Raw genomic sequence first — 25,969 nt, forward strand, 5'->3', positions numbered from 1 at the left:
TTAGTTTAGACACAAAAGAGTGTTTGTTCTCCTGTGGTCCCTTGCTCCAGATAGCCAGAATATACTGAAGTACAAATAGGCTTAGAGTCAAAAATGGGTATCTTTTTTCAGGGCTCACCTTCCTCAGGAGGCAGTCATCAAGGAAAACCAGTAAGGATATTCTTCTTTTCAGTATTCCACAACCAAGTTAGAAATGTGGTATTGGGTTTGAAAATAGGTAACAATGATGAGGGTGAAACTTAAAATCCTATTACAATTGTGAAGTGTGACCAATAAAAGGTGAAATACTGGGTTCAAACTTGAGCCTTTGGATGAGGCAGCATTCATTCCTGCCATAGCAAAGTTTTGATACACTCTGTTACTTACTTACAGGGTCATTCTGTTAAGAATGATGTATTTATAGAGCAGGATAACTGTTTCAAACTTTGTAGTTCAGTCAATGATACACTGCTTTGAAAACCCTCTGTAACTGTTCATGGAATGAAAAGGACAAAGCTGTGCTTACTCAAGACCATTCAATTAAAATATGGGAGGGGAAAAAGGCAAGGAAAATGGTAAAATCAAGTAGTCAGTCTCAAAACTACTAATATCTAGGGCATTTTCAAGCCTGCTGTGTGCTCTTTGGGTACAACTCACTAGGAGGCTCATACAACAAAAGTAAATGGCTTATAATTATTGTACAGGGCTCCTCTACTTCAGGAAGCACTTATTCTGGGAAACCGGTAAGAATACTTTCATCACAGCATTTTCACCTTCTTTTCTTAGAAAACAAAGAACCTGAGTGGTTGACAGAGCAATTTTGGGCTAGTTTGTTCTGAAGAGAACATTGTGTATTAGTTCCATTTCTATTAGAGCACATTTAAAGAAGCTGCTGTTGAAAATACAGCCTCAGCCTTTGAAAGCTCTTTCAGTTTCAGTTATAGTTTCAATCTGAACCTGCCTTGCTTCCCATTCCAGTTTGTGGCCTTGTTACAATTTGTAATCCTCTACTTTTCAGTTCCTGTTCCCTGTGTAGATTTGATAGGCTCTGCCCAGTTAATCCTGCACTTGTTTTTTGCTGTAAGCTGGATTGTTGAGTTTCTCCCTGGCAGGTTACTTTGGTTTGCACTCTCTCCGCCCCTTACCCCCTCCCTTTTTCAGTAGTCATCAGTTTTTTACATCCTTTATTAATTGTAGGGATGGAAAATTCTGTATGGAATAGGGTAATGGAATGAGACGGAAAGAGACTTTCACCCTTTCAGTAATTTTAGCTGAAACTTTCAGATGTCAGATGAGGTACTTTTAGTTACACGCTCTATTTCCTTTATCTATGCAAACCTACTTTCCTCTTGAACAACTTAAAGCCATGCAGTGGGTTAAGCTATGGAAATTTTGTTGATCACAGACAAAATTGTGTTCAAAATCCCCCAAACTGGGAACACTTTTAGATTGATTTGTTTGTTTCTTTTCAGAATTCTCCTTCCTCAGGCGGCAGTCAAGTGGTAAGCACTTTTTTGTAGCTTCTACTCATTTCTTTCTCTACATGTTGTAGAAAACTGAAAGCGTTGTTTATCCTGTCAGGTGTCTGTCAGATTTCCTATCTCTGAAATAGGAATTAGGCAATAGTATATACATGTGAATAGGCAGTAGTATCAACAAAATGAATAGGCAATAGTATGTATTATATATGTGTATTATATATTATTATAGTATGTATTATATACAATAGTATGTATATACATGTGAATAGGCAATAGCATCAACAAAAATGAGGAAAAATGGGACCATGTAAGTGTTACAAAGCACATAAGAAGTACAAACTTTGAATCTTGCTTATCACTGCAGACCTCTTGATTTACGTGTACTATACACGTGGATGTGATCTTGTAACAGCAGAAGTGTCTGCTTAATAAGAAAAGTTGATAGGAAAAGATTACTCTGAAACTTCCCATGTTTTTATAATAGTAATAACTAGAACTATTTTGAATTTGGTTTATGAAATTGCTCTCCTTTCTTTTACAGAGCGCTGCTGGGAAACACTCCACCCCTGGATTCCTGCTGTTATTCAGTGTTTTGAGTGCCTTTGCTCTCTCTGCTGCTACATCAAAATGGTCTATATGAACTTCTGAAGAGTTGTTTGGCATCCTAGACATGGATTATATGCTGTAATATTAGATTAATTACTTGTTGTAAGAAAAACAAAATACCCTTAAGTTGAATTGGCAGATGCTACTTGGCTGTTACGTTCTATGTGTAGCTAGTATGTCATGCCTCTCATTAGTTTACCTTTTGTTTTAGTCATTAGTAGATATCATTAGTTTTGTCAGTGTTTTAGGCATCATTTTAAGAGAGCATATTGTACCCTATCTATATGGTTTATTTTTATTTCCCACGGGCAGTGCAAAGAACCTGAAATCTGATGGATGCTACAAACAACTCCTTAAAAACTATTTGGCTATTGACAAGAGCGGAGGAAGTCAAACAAATTGTTGTATATTGAAACTGCCCGGTCATCACCACGTGAAATAAGGCTAAGGTGAACATCTGATAAGCAGTCCTCCATGGGACAGAAGAAAAGATGCTAGAATAATATCAGAGTATTGGGTTTAGCCTAACGGGCTAAAATTTTGGGGAAAAAACCCCATGGGACTAAAATTTTGGGACATTAATTATTCATTAAAGAAGCCAAACAGCTCAGAGCAAAGAAATGCTGAATTCTGTTCAAATACCTGAAATTCTGTAGAGAAGCATATGAGGCAGACGCACCCTAGATTAGGCTGATAGTCTAAAAGCTGCTGAAAACCAATGCATTTTCCCTTGGGAAGGAATGGAAATTTAATTAAGTTCATAAAACTGGTAGTTTCTTGGCTCCTTTTCTCCAGTATTTAGTCTAACCTGTGATACCAGATGTATCTTCAAGTTTAATATCAAGAATGATGCTGACATCTGCAAGCAGGCACAGTAAATGTGGTCACAGAAAGACCATGGCCCATTTTTGAGTTTGGGAGAGGTTCCACATGTTGCAGCAAACTCTTCTGGAACTGCCAGAGCTGTGTCTGTATGTGCAGTGGCCATTGCTCTGGCACCCTGTTAGCAGTGGGGTGCCCTGCACCGACACGCCTGCAGCTCCAGCTAAGCTCCTTTGGTGTTAACAAAGTGCCTTCTCCTACAGAGTACTTCTAATTATTGTCTTATGGAAAATGTGCCTAGTATTAAAGTTACATTTACTTGTACTGTGCTTGTCTCCTATGGTTTACAGTTGTAACTGATGAAATACATTTCCATTCAAGTTCTGCTACCAGCTTCAGCGGGGCCAGGGTGTCACTTGTGTTTGATGTGCTGCACAGGATGCACTGTCCTATGCCAACCACCAGTAAAACAACCTCAGTACCTGAAGCTGTAATTGAAACATAAAAGAGTTTTGCCTAAATATGGTCTTCAAAATTTGGTGGACAATTTGTTTCTTTGCAGCAGGGTTCTCTCTGAGGGCTCCATATCTTAGTGCGAACTTGCCTTCTCTAATCAATTTATCATGGATTTAATACAAAATGCTCATGTCTCACTGCAGACATGCTCTTGTTGCCGATCCTCATGCAGTGTCCCCAGCACCAGAGCCCCTGCTCCATCGGTGAGACTCTGGCCCAGCAGGCTATCAACCCACTTCCTTGATGAGGGAAGAGGTGTGGGCATTGTCTATTTGGACCTAAGTAAAACACTGACAGTAAAAAATACTGTCCCCTGGAGCATTCTCTTGGAGAAACTGGCTGCGATGGGTGTATTCTTCACTGGACTGGGTGATTGACACAGCCCAAAGTAGGGTGGTGAATGGTGTCACATCTAGTTGGTGACCACTCGCTAGTGGTGTCCCTCAGGCCTCAGTGCTGGAGTCAGTGTTGTTTAATGTCTTCATTGATGATACGGATGAGGGGATCGAGGGCACCCTCAGTAAATCTGCAGATGACACCAAGTTGGGTGGGAGCGTTGATCTGCTGGAGGGTAGGAAGCTCTGCAGAGGGATCCGGGCAGGCTGGATCCATGGGCTGTGGCCAGAGGGGTGAGGTTCAACAAGGCAAAGTGTGGGTCCTGCCCCTGGGCCACAACAACCCCCTGCAACGCTCCAGGCTTGGGGAAGAGCAGCTGGAAACTGCTCATGGGAAAGGAGCTGGGGGTGCTGATTGATGGAGCTGAACAGGAGCAGCTTGTGCCCAGGCAGCCAGGAAGCCACCAGCATCCTGGCCTGGATCAGCACCAGTGCGGCAGCAGGGCCAGGGCAGGGATTGTGTCCCTGCACTGGGCACTGGTGAGGATGCAGCTTGAATCCTGTGTTCAGCTCTGGGCCCCTCACTACAAGAGAGACATTGAGGGGCTGGAGCGGGGCCAGAGAAGGGCAACGGAGCTGGTGCAGGGCCTGGAGCACAGTGTGATGGGGAACGGCTGAGGGACCTGGGGGGTTCAGTCTGGAGAAGAGAAGGCTCAGGGGGGACCTGATCGCTCCCTGCAACTGCCTGAGAGGAGGATGGAGCCAGGAGGGGCTGGGCTCTGCTCCCAAGGAACAAGGGATGGGACAAGAGGAACCGGCCTCAAGCTGCCCCAGGGCAGGTTTAGATGGAGCTGAGGAACAATTCCTGCCCCAGAGGGTGCTCAGGCATTGGAACAGGCTGCCCAGGGCAGGGCTGCAGGCACCGTCCCTGCAAGTGTTCACACCCCGTGGAGACGAGGCCTCAGTGCCATGGGTTAGTGGTGGCCTTGGCAGGGCTGGGGTAAGGGTTGGACTGGATGAGCTGAAAGGGCTTTTCCCCGCCGCGCTGGCTCCCCGCTCCCTCGCTCGCCTCACGCCGGGCCGGGCGGCGCTGGCTGCCGCGGAGCTGGGAACGGAACGGAGCGGGCGGGGCCGCGGCTGCAGCCGGAGCCTTCGCGGGACGGGACCGCGCTGCCGGAAGCAGCGTGTGTGTGGTGGAGCGGAGCCGGCGGCGAGCGGCGAGCGGGGCCGGTGCTGCAGGTGGGGGGCCTGGGCTGGGGCCGGGAGCGGCGGAGGCCGGTGGAGGCTGCCCCGGAGGGTCATGGATGAGGGAAGGAGCTCGGGGGAGGCCTTTGAGCGACGCTCGGTGTTGGCGGATGGGGTGGGAAGCGGGTCTGTGGGAGGGGAAGAGAGGGATGGAGGAGAAACTGAGGAAACGCCGGTAACCGGAGTGGTCTGAGGGGCAGGGAGGGGTGAAGGAGAAGTTGCTGTGGGGGAGCAGCTACAACTGCCTGGAAGGAGGCTGTAGTGAGGTGTGGAGCGAGGGCTTTTCCAACCTAGTTGATTCTGTGCAGTTGGGAAGGGAGCTGGATGTGGAGCTGGATGTGGATGTGGATGTGGAGCTGGATGTGGAGCTGGATGTGGAGGTGGTCAGCAGCAGCGGCGGTGCTGGGGTTGTGGTCACTTGGTGGGTTTGTTCTGTGTGTGCGGGCAGGGCTGTGGCGAGGAGGTCTCCTGCGCTCGGTGTAGTGCTGTGCTGGAGGTAGCTCAAGGATTACGAAGTTAACACCTCGTAAGTAGTGACATGGTGTCACGTTCACACGGGGGGTTCCGGTGGGAAATGTTTCAGCAGGACAAAGCTTATGGATTGCGTCGTAGAACCAGAGGGTGCAAAGATAAGGGATGTAGTGAGGTAATGCATCGTATGGAACAGGCTGGAAGGTGAAAGATAAATACCAACAGGTACTCCCATCTGTTTCATTTTAGAACTGTGTTTTATGTCTGCGGGGGAGACTTGGATACGAGAGAAAGGAAGGATTGGGTGGAGAAGGTTGAGGCTGCTTTGTGCGATGGAGGGTGCGCGATGTGGGACATGTATGCAACAGACCTCCCAAACTGAGCAGACACCACAGTGGGAAGCTCGTCTGTCGTGGTGTCCTCTACAGAGCAGGGCTGGGATCTGAGGCAGCCTTTGCTTTCCAGAGGATGTACCTGCAGGCTGACAAAACGGGGTTTGGAATGGGCGTTACGTGGCAGACTGCTTCTTCCCAAACCTCTGCCACTGCCTTTCTCCACTGGCACTGCAGCTGACTCGTCTGAACTCTGTGCGTGGACTGAGTTGAGGCAGACCCATTCAGCTCCTCACTGGTATTTTGGACACGGGGCCTGCTCCACTGAAGCTGTTGCTGTGCAGACGCTTTGCTGGAGGAGATTCCAGCTCTGTGGTGTGTGCTTTTCCTTGGGAATAGAACGAGCAATGTCAGGTTTCTTTGGGAGCTGCAGGGTGAGTTTGAGAGAGGTGATAGTTGTGATTCACGATTCCCTTGTGCATTGTTAGGCATTGTGAGAACCTGTGATCGAGAGTTAGTTCTGGAAGGTACAAGTCTTCCAGATTTTTGGGATGCGTGATGCTCTGGTTTGTAGAAGTTGCATATGCAGCAAAAACAGCGGGTTTGGGAAAGACTGTGGTAGTTGCAAGTATAAATTTGCTTTATTTAGAGCAATGTGTTGTTAGGAGTGTCTATATGTCTTTAACAATCCTACAGGCTTCTTGCACAGCCTAATTCCTAATTGTGCTAGTTATGCTGCTGTTGGCAATAACAGAACAAAAAAGGCAGGGATCGTCTGAGCCAGGTATCTAGGGAAAAGGAATCATAGAAACATAGAATCCCAGACTGGTTTGGGTTGGAAAGGACCTTAAAGCTCATCCAGCTCCAACCCCTGCCACGGGCAGGGACACCTCACACTAGAGCAGGTTGCTCCAAGCCCCTGTGTCCAACCTGGCCTTGAACACTGCCAGGGATGGGGCAGCCACAGCTTCTCTGGGCACCCTGTGCCAGCACCTCAGCACCCTCACAGAGAAGAGCTTCTGCCTTAGATCTAACCTGAACTGCCCCTGGTTCAGTGTGAACCCATCACCCCTTGTCCTGTCACTACAGTCCCTGATGCAGAGTCCCTCTCCAGCATCCCTGGAGCCCCCTTCAGACACTGGAAGCTGCTCTGAGGTCTCCACGCAGCTTCTCTTCTCCAGGCTGAACAGCCCCAACTTTCTCAGCCTGGCTCCATACAGGAGCTGCTCCAGCCCCTGCTCATCCTCGTGGCCTCCTCTGGACTTGTTCCAACAGCTCCATGTCCTTATGTTGAGGACACCAGCACTGCACACAGTGCTGCAAGTGGGGTCTCACGAGAGCAGAGCAGAGTGGCAGGATCTCCTCTCTCGACTGCTGCTCACTCTCCTGTTGATGCAGCCCAGGATACGGTTGGCTTTCTGGGCTGCGAGCGCACACTGCAGCCGGCTCATGTTCATTTTCTCATCAACCAACACCCCCAAGTCCTTCTCTGCAGGGCTGCTCTGAATCTCTTCTCTGCCCAACCTGTAGCTGTGCCTGGGATTGCCCTGACCCAGGTTTTGGTTGGTTGCCATTGCACTTGGCTTTGTTGAACATCATGAGGTTGGCATTGGCCACCTCTCCAGTGTGTCCAGGTCCCTCTGGATCCCATCCCTCCAGTGTGTCGACTGCCCATACAACTCAGTGCCATCACAGACTTGCTGAGGGCACCTCAATTCCACTAATCGTATATGTCTGCTTAAAACAGTTCCAGATTTGGAGTGTTAAGTGAGGGCAACACATACTTGATTTTGGTACAGGCTTGCTAGATAGTTATTTCTCTCTTACTATTAGTGGATTGCTTGCCACCTGGTTTATTCCTCACCAGTTACTCCAGTTCATACCCATATGCACCCTGCTTGCACAGGGTCAGTGTCTTCACTGGAGCTCAGCAGGCTGCAAAGGTGGGTCACATGGATAGTGGGTGTCCCTAGAGGGGAGGAGAGACTCTTAAGATCTATACCTCTTAGGATCTAGTATACAGATGTAAGATGGTTAGGAGTTCAGGATTTTCCATTGAATTTTTGGACCTTCCTGTCTTACAGTCATACCCCTGCAGTGCGCTGTTCAGCTGTCTAATTTCATTTGTTACTACTGGCTTTCGGCAGTCATGTCTACAGATTGATTTTCACTGTACTATTAGTTTGTGTTACTCAAGCTAGGTCACCCTGAGTGAGGATGGCTGCATTGCCTCAAGCACTGAGGCTCGATTAGTAGTTCATAAATAATGTAAGAGTTAGTTATAGCTTGTATTCAGTGCTCAGCCTTTCAGCACCTCAAGTCCCTTCATTGGCTTGAGGGATGTGCAGGATTCAGGCAGTCCTTCAGCTCTTGGCATTGCCCTCCTGTGTGCTTGAACTGAAACTGAGAACTGAATGCCTCCTTGCTCCCAGAGTCTGACCGTGACTACTAGGATCTTTCTGTTCTGTGGTCCATACAATGAGTGCAGTGTATGCACTGTTTGAAAAGAGAGAGGCAGTTAAGGCAGGTTGTATCAGATTTCTGTGCTGGCAGGCAGAGTTTGGCTTAATGACTGTTATGTCAATATAAAACTATTGCACTACTGTGTGCGTAGTTGAAGGCTTCATCTTACAAGAAATATTGGTGTTAGATTTGGCCCAATGAGGGCCTGAATTTCCTGAATGCCGAATATTTATTCTCCATATGTGATTTCTTTAATAGTCATCAAAACAAATTCTCATCTGTCAAGGAAATCTTGGCTTTGGATTCTTAGGCTTGGTGTAAAGGGTAAAAGGGGGTGGGGTGGGCTTAAAGAGTATTCAGCCACAGATTTGGCATTTAAGAGTCACAATGCCCAACTTTTCCTTTCTGATTCATAGATTGGAATGGTGATTTTTTTTTTTTCTTTCTCCCCCACAAAAGAAAGAAAGAAAAAAAATCTCTGCGAGGTCATCAGAACCGGGTGTTTGAACTATAGGAAAACCTTACCTGAGTCCCAAGCAATCTATAGCATTATCTGAAATTAGATGTTAGTTAATATGTAATTGCATTCCCTTTATTAGACTTGGCAGTGGTGCAGTTTCCTGGTTGAGTGTTAGGCCAGTGATACAGCCTCTACTATCCTTGGCAAAAGCCTAGGGGTTTGGAGCAAAGTTGAGAAGAAATCATTGCTTGATCGTTAGCACTTACAACTTAATGTGTAACTGCTCTGTGCACAAGTGCCCTTGCCAGTGCTAAAAGGTATCTGCATGATTTCAAAAAGGCCAAATGTGGTGGTTTAATCCCAGCCAGCAACTAAGCCCCACACAGCTGCTTGCTCACTCCTCCCCAGTGGGATGGGGAAGAAAATGGGAAGGGTAAAAGTGAGGAAACAACTCATGGGTTGAGACAAAGGCAGTTGAACAGGGAAAGCCAAAGCCCCACACGCAGGCAAAGCAGAACAAGGGATTCATTCACCACTTCCCATGGTCAGGCTTCAGCCATCTCCAGGACAGCAGGGCTCCATCAGGCGTAACCGTTACTTGGGAAGACAAATGCTGTAATTCCTCCTTCTTTCCCCAGCTTTATGTGCCGAGCCTGACTCCATACGGTCTGGAGTATCCCTTTGGTCCCTTGGGGTGAGCGGTGTCCCCTCCCAGCTCCTTGTGCACCCCCAACCTGCTTGCTGGTGGGGTGAGAGGCAGAAACAGCCTTGAGCCTGTGTAAGCTGTGCTCAGGGGAAGCTAAAACGTACCCGTGTTACCAGTGCAATGTTCAGCACACATCCAAACCAGAGCCCCATACCAGCTACCATGAAGAAAATTGCCCTAGCTAAAACGAGCACACCAAGATAGGGTACTAGATAGCACTACCTAGTACTATCTAGGTACTAGATGACGTTGCAGGAGCAAGGTCCACCAGCATTCTGCTGTGTTGTGCTTGCTGTCCTTGTTGTGAAGATACTACTTGAATGCAGTAATGTTTTCAATTATTTTCACCAGTTAAGATTTTTTTCGAATGTAAATGAAGAAATTGGAAGCACTGCCTGAAGGAAACCTTCGTGTGAAAACATCGCTGTTACTCAGTTTCTGCTAGAAGAGGCAGGAAGAACTTTGCTAGAGGATTTGCTTTGAATAACGCTTCTGAAGAAGAAGACAAGCTCTAAGAAGAATATAGCTTATATTTTCCATAGCGTGCTCAATACACATTATAATGTATCCAACGAGAAGAATGAGTCACAAACCAAAAAACAAAAGAAAAAGGAAGGTATGTTTTGAAATGATGGAGTGAGTTACAGTGGTCTAGGTGAAGAGTGCCATGCATGTGGGGAGGAACAGCAGGCAAGTATAGACATGTGGGAGGGAATGAAGAAGAAACCTCTATCATATGAGAAAGATTGAAAACATTAACAGTGACCTTTTAAAATGAGAAACAGGAGGTTTAAGATTATTAGAAATATTTATAACATGGTTTATGAAAGAAATAATTACACAGATACGAAAGAACACATATTGGGAAGGGTGGGGAGAGAAAGAAATGTATTGTTGCATGATAACAGTCCAAATGTAGCACTTCAAATATATATATGTAAGATCTTGTTAATAACCCAGTCCAGCAGCACTTACTAGATTTGGAAAAGCCTGTGCACCCTCAGTACTATCTGGAGTATTTATCACAGAATCCTGGAATACTTTGATTTGGAAGGGACCTTTAAAGATCAGCTACTTCCAACCTCCCTGCCATGGTCTCACTAACCTCATCCTAAAAACTCTCTTCCTTATATCCAATTGAAGTCTCCCCTCTTTCAGTTTAAAATCATTGCCCCTTGTCCTGACACTGCAGGCCTTAGTAAAATGTCTGTCTGTCTGTCTTAAAAGCTCCTGTTATATATTGAAAGGCTGCAATAAGGTCTCATCAGAGCCTTTTCTTCTCCACTCTGAACCCCAACTCTTCAGAAGAGAGGTGTTCCATCCCTCTATTCATTTTTGTGGCCTTTCTCGGGTTCTGCTTTAACAGGGCCAAGTCTGTCTTCTGCTGGAGCCTCAAAGCTGAATGTGGTACTCCAAGTGGGATCTCATGGGAGCAGCAGGACGGTCACGTCCCTCAAGCTGCTGACCATGCTACTTTTGATGGAGCCCAGGATAAGGTTGGCTTTCTGGGCTGCAAGCACACATTGCCTGCTCATGTCCAATTCTTCGTCCATCAGCACCACTACATCCTTCTCCATAGGGCTGCTCTTGAGCCATTACCGAGCCTGTTACTGATATTGGGAATTACCCCAGCCCTTGTCCAGGACCTTGCACTTGGGCTTATTGAACTTCATGAACTCCATCCATTTATTTCTATACCTAATGTATTTGTTGTATCTGATACTAATTTTGGTGGGAAGAAGGCTATATTGAGTCCAAGTGAAAGATTTATGGAATAGAACTTCCCTCTGAGGAATGTAGCTGCTATAGATAGTAGCATATTATTTGTTTGTTAGCCAACACAGGGAAGAGGGCAATGGACGTGCAAATGTGTAGATAATAAAATAGATAGTAATAAAAATAGGTTCTTCAGGTTCTGTGAGCTCTTACTCCACCTAATAATTGTCTTTTTCCTCTTTGTTGCCAGCTTATCATATCTGTACAGGTGTAGCATCAGCACCAGGCTCACATTCCATTTGAGAAATAGGAGAACACAGTCCTATTTCTTCAATCTGCTGCTGCCTTGATTTCAAAGCAAATGGCCGGGAAGTGTGTCCGTATGCATTCCAGTGGAATGCAGTAGTGTACTTTGCTTCCCACCCTTCTGTGAGGCAGATTCTGTCCATGCTTATTTTCTAGCAGGTCACAGACATAGCATCTGGTCTTAAAGTTTTGCTAGAGGTTGCAGACTTTGAGTTACCCTTCCGCAGTTTTAAGAGGTTGGTTGTCTGCTTCTGTTTGACTTTGTATTATAACTGATCTGCAAGTGCCTTTAGTTTGGTTAAGCAGTCTTAAACTCGTTGATCCTAAAATGGAATAAGCACTAGCAATGACTTCTGTAACTTGGCTTTTTACTGTGAAAGACCGTCAGCAATGAAAACCTTTCACAGCTAGGCTAGAGGAAATGTAACTCAGGTAATGCCAACACTGTGAAGATTACAAGCATAATAGTAGTTAGGTTTGGGGGTTTTTTAAATTTAAGAAAAAATGAAATCAAATGAATATAATAAAAAGTGAGCCAGCTTCTAAGAAAAGCTTTCTTAGTAATTCAGGCTGAATTCATGAAATATAATGCAGAATGTTGGATAGTTTGGGATACTGGAGGAACTCTCAATGTAATTGATGCAGGAGAAATGCACAAATAAATGAAATTCACATCATTTGTGGATGAGCTTTCATCTTTATAAAACAATATGTGAAAATGTAATTTCAATGAGCCTAAAGCATGCTATTCAACTGGATACTTGATGTTTGATAAAGTTGAGTCTTAACAGTTCTATACTTAGTTTACCTTAACATATTTGTATCAGGATTTGTATAGGGGTGCTTGGATCTGTGAAGTGGTCCCTGCTCTCTTGTTCTCGAAGATGGTGTTAGGCCATGCTTGGTGGAAGGATGTCCATGATGTGCAGCGTAACTCCATCTGTGGAAGATGTCTCCAGACAGTGTCTAGGCTCTGAGCTTAACTAAAAAGTATTTAAAATAAATAAGTCATGCCTCTTTCTAGAGGTCTCTTTTGTGGTTTTAGTGTTTTAGATACCTTAAGCTGAAGTAATTCTTTCAGGTTTTGAGACCTCCTACAAATTCAAGAATTGGATAAATTCATAAAGTGTTCCTTAATTTTGCATAAAATTCTCTTACTGTAGCTATCTGGCAGCTGAGAAGCTCAGAGGTTTACACCATCACATCTGTAAAAGACGAAAGTTAAGAAAAGGCCTGCATTTTATCCACCTGTGTGTACCGAAGGTGAATATTACGTGGCTGCAAATACCTGGCTTGAATGCTGACTTCCTATACAGGCCTGCCTTTCAGCTCTGCCCCTGCCTTCCGTGTTGCTGGCTGTAGGGTGTGCCTGCATGGTAATAATGAATACACTAGGAAGAAGTGATTTACTTATTTTCACTTAGACGAATAGAAGAAAAGAACGATAAGCCAAGTCACTGAGTTATCTGACGTGACAGGCTATGTGGCAGCCTGGGAGTTGCAGGTACTTGGCACCTCTCACGGCAAGATACAGCTCAAAAGTCATTGAGTAAATGCGACCACTCAAGTTCCTGTCTTTGAACTGGCAAACCTAAATCTGTTTTTTAGAACACAGTACTGAGTGGTCTGTCCAAAGCCCAGGAAGAAATCTAAGCCTGGCGGTAACTCTGTGTAGGAAACACATTGAGAACCAGGTTCATTATTGGTTTAAGACAAAGTGTGAGCTGTTACTGAAGACACTTAGTATATGATGTGCAGTTTGTTGCAGTGAGAGTAGCAGAAACTTGTGGCTAGAAGAAAGCAATTACACCTCTGGTAGTGACCTCTAAATCTAAACCTGCTGTGAAATGCATTTAAAGATGGTCCAACCCTTTGAAGGTTGGTGCTTAGATCCTTTTCTGGATCCGGGAGTCCCCTGTTTGCAGAGTTTTATGAGCTCATACGCAGCTCTCTTTAAAGAAAGGAAGAGGGACCAGGAGAGCTGATGAGATAGTATGTGTGCTCAGTCAAGGGTGGTTATTTTATTGCCATACATAATTTTCAGTGAACCAACTATTTGTAAATACAGCAAGAAACTTCACACACTTGTCCTTTACAAGCCTGCCTCTCTGGCCACTGACAGGACAGCTCTTAACAGATATCCTTATTTCAGCTAGCACGCTGGGCACTTAAAGTCTGTTTTGTATGAGTTTTGGAAACTCTGAAACCGCTTTAGTGAATTAGGCAAAGAAATGCTTCCTGCTACTGGCACCTTTTTGAGACACATTGAGAAACCTCCCTTTTGTATCACGATTACTACTGAAGACAAGACTGTAGTTCAAGGTACTAGTGTGGTATGTATTCCTTATGGCTTTGCTGATTAAACTGTTGTCCTAGTTGGTATGTTTTCATGCTGAATGCTTTGATACTTGCTCATAAACAAGATACTAGTGATTTGCTTTTAAAATTCCATTTTAAGCTGCTTAGTAAATAGATGGTTCTATTTCAGCAAGAAATTCACATGAACATTATTTTCTAAGGTTGTGACCGGTTTTGCAGGCTATGGAATTGCTCTCTCAGAATTGGGAACATTTGCAAAACCCTTTGTCACTTCAGAGGCTCACAGGAGGCAGAAATTTGGGTCCCGGTTCAGGGGGGAAGTGTGTTCCCATTACCTGTAGTTTGTTCAGAAGCAGTTCGAAAAGTGAAAGCCAAGAAGTTTGAAAACTTATTTATCTGTAAGTGTGCTTGGATGAAATCTGGTGGTGTTCCTCTTAGCCACAGCTCCTTGTGTTTCCAGATTGTCAGGTCTCAATACCAAAAAGTGAGGTAGATGGAAAAGGTGGAAAAAATGTTGTGCAAGTTGTCTCATGGAAGCGTGCATTCTGCAGTGTTCGCTTTCTCCAGTAGCACGGACAGACCCTCTGATGAAGTTCAGTTCTGTATTTTCTCCCAGTGGATTGTGGGTTTTTTCCCTTTTTCTCCCTCTGTCTTCTCTCTGCTGCTGGAGAGTCTGATCCTTGCATGTCCCCTCTTCATCCCTTCACGGGAACTGTTCTTCTCATTCTCCTCCTTGTTTTCAGGTATAGCAAACCTGTTCTTCAAAGCTGTTCCTCTTTGACTAACTGATCTTCTCTGTTTTGCTGATGGGGATGCATAACTCCACAGTTAACATCCTCATGTAAAGAGTTATTCCACCAGAACCTGTGGGAAAAGTTAACAAATCTTGAATGTTGCCTGCAGCTTTCTTCTCCTTCGTGCTTTACATTTCTGTCTGATTTATGTTGTCCAGTGCAGTTGTGTCTTTAGTATTTGTTTCTTCAGTGAGCTAAATGACACCGTAGTTCATACAAAAGTTATCCTCTATTAATCATAGAATCATAGAATGGTTTGAGTTGGAAAGGACCTTAAGATCATCCAGTTCCAACCCCCTGTCATGGGCAGGGACACCTCACACTAGAGATTCCTAAGATTCCTTAAATGAATCCTTTTGCATTTCTTCTCAGTTTCTGCATCCTGGCATCTTTTTTCTGGCTGAGATGATTTTAGAAATATTTTTACAGCCCTATAATTCTCGAGGTAAACAATTTTAGTGTGCAGGATACAAGTATGTCCTTCCTGTTGCTGTGGCTGTAGTCAATTCGTATTTGTTTGCAGTGTCTCTTAAGCATTCGATCCATGCCGTATAGGTATTAATTTGAGTTTGACTGGAGAAAATCTAGTAATGCTTAGAGACAATATAAAGGCAAGTCAGAAATACTTGAAGAGCACAGCATTCCAGATCTCATAGCAATGAAAACTGTTACGAAATGTGTCTTGCGCTAGAGAAATGCAGTCGAGCAGGAAACTGCTCCACTTTTGGCTACAAATGTTTAGAGGTACCAGCACATCCTTCAGCAGTGGTACAAACCTAGATAATGAGTCAAAACTTTTGTGTCTGTAGGTGTAAAACATGCACAGGGGCAGCTCTGGCATATGCATTCATTAAGTATTGCTTATGCATCTCTAGCCTTCCAAAAGTCAGAACTGTTATTTATTGTCTTGACTCTTACTGCTTTTCTTTTACTTGAAAACATCTCTATTGACTTCTAATTACTTATTTGATTTTACTTTTTCATTATAAAGCACAGCTCCATTTTTGAATATATGGGCAGTAGTAGTTAATCATTTATAGAAAGCATTCATTTCTGTGGTATGGAAACTCTTCTTAGTATGAAGAACAGCAGAAAATGATGCAATGTTCTGAATAGCAGTGATGCATTTTTCTAATTGCCTTGTAATGTAATGTGCTTGCAAAATGCAGATTGCATTGAATCTGTCCGTGTTCTGCACTCAGTTAATACTTCAGTTGGTGACAAAGGGCAAAGGAAACCACGTCAGCTTGGTGAAAGTTCATGGTAGAGGTGAGGATGATACAGCTTTACTAATGTTAGGTTTGTGGTGGTTGGCACAGTGTGAGGAAGTAGGTCCAATCCCCAGTCATCTGTATTGAACCAGTTGAGCAGGATAACCAGCTGGAGGGTTTGGTGCTGCCTCCTTGCAGCCCCTCCTTCTCACGTGTTCCTTTCTAAACCTGCTTTCCCACAACTCTCCTTTTCCTTGAGCATCAGGCGTACCTCATTTCTATGTAAAGCAGCGCAGCCCTCACCCTGTGCTGTGCTGGCACTGTGTCATCTGGCAAGGCAGAGACTGCAACCTGGTGGAAGGGTGAGAAGATCTAATTCTGAGAATAGCTCAGTGCAGCAGGGGTGCTGGGCATTCTGCAGTGCCACAGCTCCTTCACTTTGGGAATACCTTGAGCCTTCACCTACATAAAGAAATCCAGCATTGATTTACCTTGGGAGGTTTCTTTAGTGAAACCAGTTATTGGAAAGGTAATTACCAGTTATTAGTCCTTATTTTACTTTATTGTTACTACAGCTAAGCAATATTGCTTTTCTCTATTAGTTCTCACGTCTAATATTGTGATATGCTTCCCCATTTGTAATCTTGTGTTTGAAAAAACATTTTTAAACTGTTCATCTCCTTTTTCCTTTAAAATATCAGATTAGGTTTGTTATTTTCATGTGGCTGAGCTCCCTGGATAACTTCTTTTAATATGCCAATTCCCATGGGAACCCTCTATCTGCAGTATTGCCTTTTAAGCCTGGGTTTGGGGTTTTTTTTCTGTTTCAGGAAGAAAAAAGTCAAGAAATGTCTACCAATTTAAAATACCTTTCCTTGAGCATCCTGGTTTTTCAGACCACAAGTTTAGTCTTGACCATGCGTTATTCTCGGACGCTGAAGGAAGAAGGACCTCGTTACTTATCCTCCACTGCAGTAGTTATTGCTGAACTTCTGAAGATTTTGGCCTGTGTTCTCTTGGTCTACAAAGACAGCAGTATGTGTCAAATTTTGCACCAAGTAATTTTCCTAATCAATATGCTGTATTGTAGTGGCAACTGCAGAGCAGCCATGCGAGTACAGGCGTGAAAACAGCATTTCCCTTCTCATGTTAGAAATAGGCTTGGAGTGGCACTAATCATACCTCATTCTTCAACACAGGAAAAAACATATTGTCTGTTTGCTTGCAAGAGTTAACTTTAAAGAATGTGGATACTGAGGAGTTGAAGAATGAATTTCCTACTAACAGGTTAAAGCTAGTAGTAGGAAAGAAGCCGAGCAGCTGTGTTTGCTCAGGCATTTGAAGACATTCATATGTAAAAGTAGGAAAAAATGAAAAGCTTTAAGGTGTCCAAAGCATGAACGATAGGGAGAAAACCCCAAAACAAACCACAGATGCAGAAGGGAGAAAACAAGTTCATTATTACAGGAAGAAGTGCAGGTTTAAGCTTGAAAAAAGTATATTCAGATTTACTCCAGTTCTTACTTTGTACATTCTAGACTGAATTTATCTGGTTCCTTGACATATATATTTGATCTTCAACAGCTTAAAAATATCATTGTATATTCATAAATATTGATGACTTGCTTCTAAATGTGCACTTTTTAGATGACATTCATCTTGAAATATTGACACGGTTTCAATAAGTTGTACTTACATTCTTCTGAATGATTGTTCTAGTTCTGATATTCCTGGAAGACACCTTGCAGCCCTTTTTCCTTACATATATCTGAGTCTCATGAAAGTTAAACAAATGTAGTATTTTGAGGTCTTGATAGCAGTGATAGCTTTAAAAAGGAGGCAACAATCTTTAAGTACAGAACTTTTTTTTATATATTCATATATATATGATATTCATATATATTATTAATTTATATACATTCATATATATCCATATGCCCCCCCCTCCTTACAGTGAATGTCTATTTCTTTTATTGTTTCTTTGGGTAGAGTGCAATTTACGGACTCTGAACAGAGTGCTACATGATGAAATCCTTAATAAACCCATGGAAACTCTTAAACTTGCTATTCCGTCAGGAATTTATACTCTTCAGAACAACTTGCTCTATGTAGCATTGTCAAACCTTGACGCAGCCACATACCAGGTACTGTACCTTTGGATTTCTCTGTACATTTCAAATCCATCCATGAATTATGCAGTAGTAACTGTTTCTGGGTTCTTCTAGGTTACATATCAACTGAAAATTCTTACCACAGCATTGTTTTCTGTGTCCATGTTGAGCAAGAAGTTAGGTGTATACCAGTGGCTTTCGTTAATAATATTGATGACAGGAGTGGCATTTGTTCAGGTGAGTATTAACAGGTAGTTTGAGTTTGTTTAATGTGTTTATTCAAGGAACATGGATTTCTGTGCTTACTTACACCTGAGCACCAGAGTATGGTCAGGAGCTACGAATCATCACTGGCAAGGGTTAGAGGACACCAGAACTGGTTCGAAGACAGAAGATAACACCTCTTTTGTGTCCCAGTGCTCCCCTGTAGAATGTGACAGGAGCTCTGGAGCAACCTGCAAATACCTTGATAGCAGTATTTGCTAGCACGCTTCTTCAGACATGAGGGACTCACTGATCTGCTGCTGCTCACAGTGTGATATGGTTTCAGCATGATAAACTTACTTGAACTTTTTCAAGAGGCAAACGTGGCCTCTGTTCTAAATAGTGCAGGTACAAGAGGTTGCAGTTTTTAGAGGGCAGGATCATGGAGTAAGAGACTAAGTTCTAAGAATTTTTAGCATATCCTAATTTTCTTTTTATTAAGGATTTAAAAAAGAATCTGAGGATTACATTTTATAGAATTTTCAAATTTAATAATTAAAAATGAGAATAAAACATTCTGACAGCATCTGAAAGCAGAACATCTGAAGCAGACTTCAGTATGATTTTTATCTATGGCATTGCATTTTACTCTGTTAGCAGCAGATATATTGCAGGATTTAGCTTCATAAATTTCAGTTTTAGTGTTCTGCATAATCACTGAAGAGAGGCACATGCAAAAGTCAACTGATCCAACCTTAAAGGCAGCTTGTGTACGTGGTTTTCTACCTGTGCTTGTATTTATCAGGTAACTGTTGGGTTGCAAAAGTTGGTGACTATGAATGACCGTCACAAATTATGCTAGGATTGAGAAACAAGTCTGCCTTATAAAACATAAATCCTGGCCGTGTTTAAATTGATGGGTGTTCTCCCAGTTCAGGCACAGGTTTACTCCTTACAAATAACCAGAAAGAAAAATGATGGCTTGGCAGACTTTTCTGGGTATCTATGGTGAAAATACAAAACTTTGCAAGCATGGGATTGTATTTAGTTGCTAGAAAACAAACTTGCATTTTATAGGTGCTTCTGACTTGATTTTACCTGTGAATGTTGTGTAACTGTTCTCATATCCAGTGGCCTTCAGACTCCCAGGCACCAGCTGCGAAGGAGCATTCGGCAGGATCTCAGTTTGTGGGCCTGATGGCAGTTCTGATAGCTTGCTTTTCCAGTGGATTTGCTGGCGTTTACTTTGAGAAAATCTTAAAGGAAACCAAGCAGTCTGTGTGGATCAGAAACATTCAGCTTGGTAAGTTTAATTCGGGTCGTCTCCTAGAGATACCGCATGCTGAAGAATTAAGATAAATGTGCCGTATAGAGTACTGAGTCTGGTAGAATGTACCATAGAAGCAAGAGATGGTGTAGTTTTTTGTAGTTATGGTTGGTCAGACACTGGTATAGTCAAAAATGTCTGAATATCAGCAATATTTTTTTCCTTTCCTGTTGCTGTGTTTTAATTATAAACGGATTCAGCTAAAAACACAGAACTGCATTTTGATTATATTTTAATAGTTTTGCATGCCTATAATGATTTGCAAATTGAGGAGAGGGAAGGGGCTCAAAACCTCTATTTACTGTCTGCTAGTATTTATTGTAGAAGTAGGAGAGGGAATACATCAGGAAAGGTTATGTTAGGGAATTCTGGAGGCAGAGAGGGGTGAGTAGCTGGGGCTTGGTGCAGGATTTAAAGGAAGATTTGGTGCTCTGGATGGAGCTACAATGTAAAATGCATTGCCAGAGAAAGCTGACTATTATCACTCTCAGTTTCCATGCTAAAAGTGCTTTGGTGGGCAACAATGAGGATATCTGAAACAATTTCCAATTAAACAGTCATAATCGCCAAAAAAAAAAAAAAAAAATCAAGGATTTCCTCAGACATTCTTCAGATTTTCTGCAGTGCCCAGAAGTGTGTATGAAAACAAGTGAGTTCATTGGTTTGATGACCAGTTGGCCTGGTCATATGTTGAATGTTCCAGTAGCCGCTTTGTAAAAAACATGAGATCAGGGGAGCCTGCATCTAAACATGAACTATTGAAGGTAATGAGTAACTAGGACTGTGATATCTGAAGACAAAAATGCCTGTGCTAACAGTGAGAATCAAGTCACCTGTTATGGAGACCTCATAGCAGCCTTCCAGTATCTGAAGGGAGCCTACAAGGATGCTGGGGAGGGACTCTTCATTAGGGACTGCAGTGACAGGACAAGGGGTAACGGGTTCAAACTGAAACAGGGGAAGTTTAGATTGGATCTAAGGAAGAAATTCTTTACTGAGAGGGTGGTGAGGCACTGGAATGGGTTGCCCAGGGAGGTTGTGAATGCTCCATCCCTCGGGATGTTCAAGGCCAGGTTGGATGAGGCCTTGGGTGCCATGGTTTAGTGTGAGGTGTCCCTGCCCATGGCAGGGGGGTTGGAACTGGATGATCTTAAGGTCCTTTCCAACCCTGACTATTCTATGATTCAGTGATTCTATTTTTAAGTCTTTTTTTGTCAGTGAGCTTAATTTGCCTCCATACAGAACTCAGTAGAATATGTTCATTGTGAAGATAGTTTTCAGTTCAAAAATGAAATCAATGTTGTCGTCTTCTGTAGCTTTTAGAAAATCTTTAAAACATGAAATCACAGTTTCACTGTACGTCAGTGCATCCTTTCTGCAAGTGCACGGTAGTGAGTTGCCTACTTAAGATGTTGTATCATTCAGGAGCAAGTCAGTTGTAAGCAAGAGCTTTGAAATAGAGCATTTCTTAAAACACAAACAACAAAACCCGTATGTCCAACCTGGTTTTCATATCCATAGAGAATTATAAGAACTGGAGAAAAAAATGTAAAATATATTAGAATAATTCTTGGAAAAATGTAGGTTTAATGCATCCCAGGATCAGATCAGGGATGTATGAAGAGTTGAGTATTTATTTTAGCAGATTGATTGGAAAATAGGAATAATTGGCTTAATCTGAATGAAATCTAAGCTTTTCATTCTGCCTACAGAAAGAATTCTTGGCAAACGAAAGGTTTTATGTTGTTCAGTGTCTGTCAGAAAGAAAAGTGATGAGAATAGAGGCCAGCTTTTCATAGAAAAGGAATGGAAAAACTGCTCCCCCTCTCCTGCTCAGGACTAGAGCCTGAATCAGTCACGGAGGAGGTGTTTGTGCTACTTCCATGCCTGAGGGAGTTAGGAACAGTTTCCCAGGTGATGAGAAGAACACTACACTCACCCTATGATACACGTTTTAATCTCATCTCAGTTTCCTCCTTTGACATTAAGTCTCTACTAGTAAACATTCACTGTGTTTGAGACTGTTGAGACCTCATCAGAAGAATCCCACTTCCATGCTCCTTGTCTGAATTGCGAAACTCTTAATTCCTGCTGTTGCTATGTCAGAGCCTATCTCCTGCAGTGAATGCGTTCCCTGTTTTTCTCACAGGTTATAGTGGGACCTCAGCCTTCAGGCAGGACTAGTTTCAGGAAAACTGAACTTATTTAAGTGAATTTTGCTATATGCTATAAACAAAAATGACCCCATTCCAGTAGAAAGCAGTGGAAGATAAAAGCAGAAGAAAGTACTGGAAACAGTCAAAACTTGTTATAAGCGTGGAAAGCAGCTTTTAAATGAGAATATCTATTTGAACAGTGGCTGCATTTGAACGGGATAGTATCACAAGGGGCAGTCCTGTTCTAAAATGGGAAATACGTGAGCAGTCCTTGAGGACAAGGAACCTGTTTGCATGGTTTTCACCCGAAGCTTTTAAATCAATCTTGTATTTTCAGGATTTTTTGGTAGCATATTTGGACTGATGGGTGTATACATTTACGATGGAGAGCAACTGTCAAAGAACGGATTTTTTCAAGGATACAATAAACTTACTTGGGCAGTTGTTGTTCTACAGGTGAGATAACTTGTATCATATCTTTCTGTGGAGGCACTTGGGATTTACTGTCCTATAAATGACTGGGGAAACTAATGGGTGTCATTGACGCTACTGTGAATTCTATAGCCAAAAGTCTGCTCTATCGCTATTAAAATAAACCTCTAAATAAAACCCTTGAAAATATATAGCAAGTATATGTAATACAAAGTATTGTGCAACATAAAAGCATGTAAACTTTCTTTTGTGATGTTTAATAGAAATAATATAAAAAAAGTCCTTCCTCCTATGGGTAAAAATGCAGGGTACAAGCACTTCCACTGATTTAGTGATGGTAATATGATCAACAGTTTCTTTAATGGGGAAAGAACTTCTCCAATATTTAACAACCCATATCCATAACATAAATGTAATGCTTCTAAACATAGACAAAACCCTTTCCTAAAGTGAGTGCATGTTATTAAAACAGATGCTCTGAGTTGAATTCGCAGGTTGCAAATCCAAGCGTTACTATTTTTTGCAGGCACTTGGAGGGCTGGTGATTGCTGCTGTTATAAAATATGCAGACAACATTTTAAAGGGATTTGCAACTTCTCTCTCTATTATACTGTCAACATTGATCTCCTATTTCTGGCTGCAAGATTTTGTCCCTACAAGGTAAGAAGTCTTTTCCATGTATATACAACTTGCACGTGAAAGCTGAGTTTCAGAACGTACCATAGGTAATACTTAGTTGGCAAGGTTGCATTTCCTGTGAGACAGAGCCCCCCACAGGTCAGGAATAACTGGCGCTCAGATCTTGGCTCTTGACAAGCCACTCTGGCAAGCTCTGGTTTAGTTCACTGTCCCTTCCTCTCCTTTTCCTCCCTACCCGACCTTCCTCAGTGTGTTCAGCTCCTACTTTGCTCTCCACATACATGTCTCTTTGCATACACACATGGAAGTTACGCTACAGCAAGTACCATAAAGAATCCCATATTTATTAGTAAAGGAATCCAGTACTTATTAGTGAAAACAACTTGACCAAACAAGAAAGGAAAATGGTTGCTATAGGCTTCTAGGCCCAATGCACTATGTCCAGATGTTGTGCGAATCAGGTTTTAGTAGCTCTGTGCACTGCAGGGTTTGTACATGGTTAGGTTCCACAATAGTGTTTGTCTTGGCAGTGCATGTTAATATGTGGAGTGCAGAAGTAATATTCCAACCTTCTTTCTCTATTCCAACTAATATTAATAGGAGTTTGATTATAATTGACCTACACTCCTTACGTTACACATACTCACAATATAAAAATATACTGAATAATATTCACAACTTTATCTGATACAAAAAACCCATCTTTTTATCTAAAAACACTTGCAGTATAAGCAGGACTTTACATAAACATTCAAAAAGGGAATCAGAACAACTGTTTAGGCTTAAAAAGTGGAAGACATTGGATTTCAATTATAAGCAGCCTATACTTGTCCTATTAAAACAAATGTAGAACGTGGGTTAGGTATTTCTGTGTGCTCAAATGGAAAATAATAAGTAACTTGCCACCTTCTGCAAACATGGTGAAAATGGAAACAGTGGTAAATAATTAAACGAGGTGAAGCCAACTAGCAGCATGAAGAACTTGAAGCCATCTCATTTAATAAAACTTGATTAAGTCAAGTTAAATTCAGTTGGCATAAGCCAGGTACTAAAGATAAAGTTTGATTATTTGAACTGAAACTGCGTAATTGTTTCTGTGCTTCAACAAATATCTTTGATTGGGATAATAGATGTAAAGTGCTTGAATGTGTTGCAATGGATCGTGTCCAGAAACAGGCTAACTGTATTCTCTGAAGGATTATCAAGTCATGTGCCACATTTTTCATAGCGTTTGGTTCAGAAGCTCAAATTGTCAACACTGTCATGTCTTTATGACAAGGTTCTTTTCTAGCATGTGTTCTGATCGTCTGTTGGCTTTGGGTATTTTGTTTCAGACTTGTAACTATCAAAACAACCTAAAAGGCCCATGTGTCACAATACAAAGGATGCCTTTATCATCTTCTCCTTACATAAATCTTGATGTATCTGCCAAAAATTAGATTATAGTGACTTGCAAACTGCTTCTTGGGCCGCAGTAATTTGTTTTGACATAAGCTTTGGACTTCAAAGCACACACGACTCCAACAACATGCCATGTGTAAGATGTTAGAAGTTGCTGGGTAACTGCAGCAATTGCACTTTAGCTTCTGCTTGCATTTTGCACAGAGCTTTAGGCAAAAGAAAGGGAAAAAAAAATAAGGTTGTTCTGATTATTTTTGACAGTTGTTCCATGAAACTGTAATTGTAATGTTCAGAATGTCACTATAGTGATACGTTACTTTGTGGGTGTAAATCAACTTCTCCCTGCATCCTTCTATAATAAATGTATGCAAATTGTCTTGTTCTTTATAAATTGGACAAATACAATTTATCCTGTGTGTTCCCACAATGTCTTTTCTTTGATAGTAACACATAAAAGAGTTGCATCAACTGAATCAGGCTAACTTTTTCTTTTTTTCTTTTTTTCCCCTATCCTTATTCTATTCAGTGTCTTTTTCTTTGGAGCAGTCCTTGTAATAGCAGCTACTTTCCTATACGGTTATGATCCCAAACCTGCAGGAAATCCCATTAAGGCATAGCACACTTCCTCATCAACCTGCTTCTCAAGATCATGCACTGGGGGCCTTGCTAACAATGGCATGTGGAAAGTGTCATTGTGCACTGCAAGGGAAGGATTCCTACCCTGAACCTATTGAAGAAATGCTTACGAGTAGTTCTGAACAGCTGGAGGGGTTGGAGGTAATGATACTGCCTGTAACTGATGAGAGGAAAAAGAAAAAGGCAGGGGATCTTCTGGTGCAACTTGCTAATAAAAACTTGAAAGGAACAAAAGGTTTCCAAGAAACTGCAATTAGGAATGTTTACAGCTTTGACTGGGATTGCATCAAAAGAATTTACTGTACTGACTGCTGCAGAAATCCGTCCTATGCACTCTTTGACAGAGCACATGACAACATTATCAGATTGTCTGGGTTTGCAATTTGACTGTATTCAATCTTAGCAAATACGGTTTTTAACTGTTTGTCTAGTTACACGAAATCAGAGGAATACACATCATAGTTCTAAAGCGATGGTTCTAATTAGGTTTCCTATGAAGACTTGAAGATTGCAGTATGATCGAAAGACACTTTCGTAAGATCCAATATTTTCATATTTTTAGAAGGCTGATTTAATAACAGAAATCTGTTATTAAATTATAATAATATAATTCTTTTTGCTTATATAAAACTATTTTAAGAATGTTAACGTTCAAAGGAAGAAATTCAGAGTGAAAGCTGGATATCTTTGTGGATACTCCAGCCATTATCAGGATAGCCTATAGTGTTCCAATAGATGGGAAAACTCTGCTCTGGGAACACAGGCTGGAGGTTCCTCCACTAACCTGGTACTAAGAGTAAGGTTATGACAGAGTGCTTGCTCAGAGGTAGTGCTCATTCTTTTTATTGATTATAAATCAACTTCTTGGTAGAACCTTCAAAGTAGATCTTATGCTTTAAATATCCTCTGGGGATTTTTTAACCACAATTTAAAACGAAAAGCCCATAATAAACATTCTGAATGCATAATTGTTGTCTTTAACAGCTCCATCTGCAGCTATTCTGGTCTATCATCTGTATACTGTACTGTACTCTTACAGAGGTGTTTTTTAAACAAGTGGTGTTTACTCATGAAGTCTCCAAGGCTTTTTCAGGACATTTCTATGTAGTCGCTTAATTAGAGATTATTTTTTTGTCATTGTTATTATTTTGTTCTGGGAGTCCTTGAGTCGACACGAGACCAAAATGGGTTCTCTGGAGCTATTCAGTTTAGTCGTAGAATTACTTTAATAGGAAACATAATGCAAAAGTGATTAATTGTGCAATAGGTAAATATAAAAGCATGCTGTTCTTCTCTTTTAA

General features: G+C 42.1%; 1 protein-coding gene across 1 annotated transcript; it reads left to right on the forward strand.

The window, feature by feature from the left end:
* Positions 1-4,937: 4,937 nt before the first annotated feature.
* Positions 4,938-24,801, forward strand: SLC35A3 (solute carrier family 35 member A3). Its single transcript, XM_080622981.1, has 8 exons — positions 4,938-4,978; positions 16,593-16,797; positions 17,752-17,906; positions 17,988-18,110; positions 19,209-19,380; positions 21,898-22,016; positions 22,519-22,652; positions 24,559-24,801. The coding sequence occupies exons 2-8, from the start codon at positions 16,611-16,613 to the stop codon at positions 24,647-24,649; spliced, it is 981 nt and encodes a 326-aa protein (XP_080479107.1). The 5' UTR covers positions 4,938-4,978; positions 16,593-16,610; the 3' UTR covers positions 24,650-24,801.
* Positions 24,802-25,969: the final 1,168 nt, after the last annotated feature.

Source organism: Psittacula echo (assembly GCF_963264785.1).
Source record: "Psittacula echo genome assembly, chromosome: 7".
NCBI lineage: Eukaryota > Metazoa > Chordata > Aves > Psittaciformes > Psittacidae > Psittacula > Psittacula echo.

Bases quoted from the DNA above. Each gene is read 5' to 3' on its own strand.
- SLC35A3 (XM_080622981.1), top strand. From the start codon at position 16,611: ATGTCTACCAATTTAAAATACCTTTCCTTGAGCATCCTGGTTTTTCAG. The intron at 17,907-17,987 runs GTACTGTACCTT...GGGTTCTTCTAG, and splicing joins TTGACGCAGCCACATACCAG to GTTACATATCAACTGAAAAT. The intron at 22,017-22,518 runs GTGAGATAACTT...TATTTTTTGCAG, and splicing joins GGGCAGTTGTTGTTCTACAG to GCACTTGGAGGGCTGGTGAT.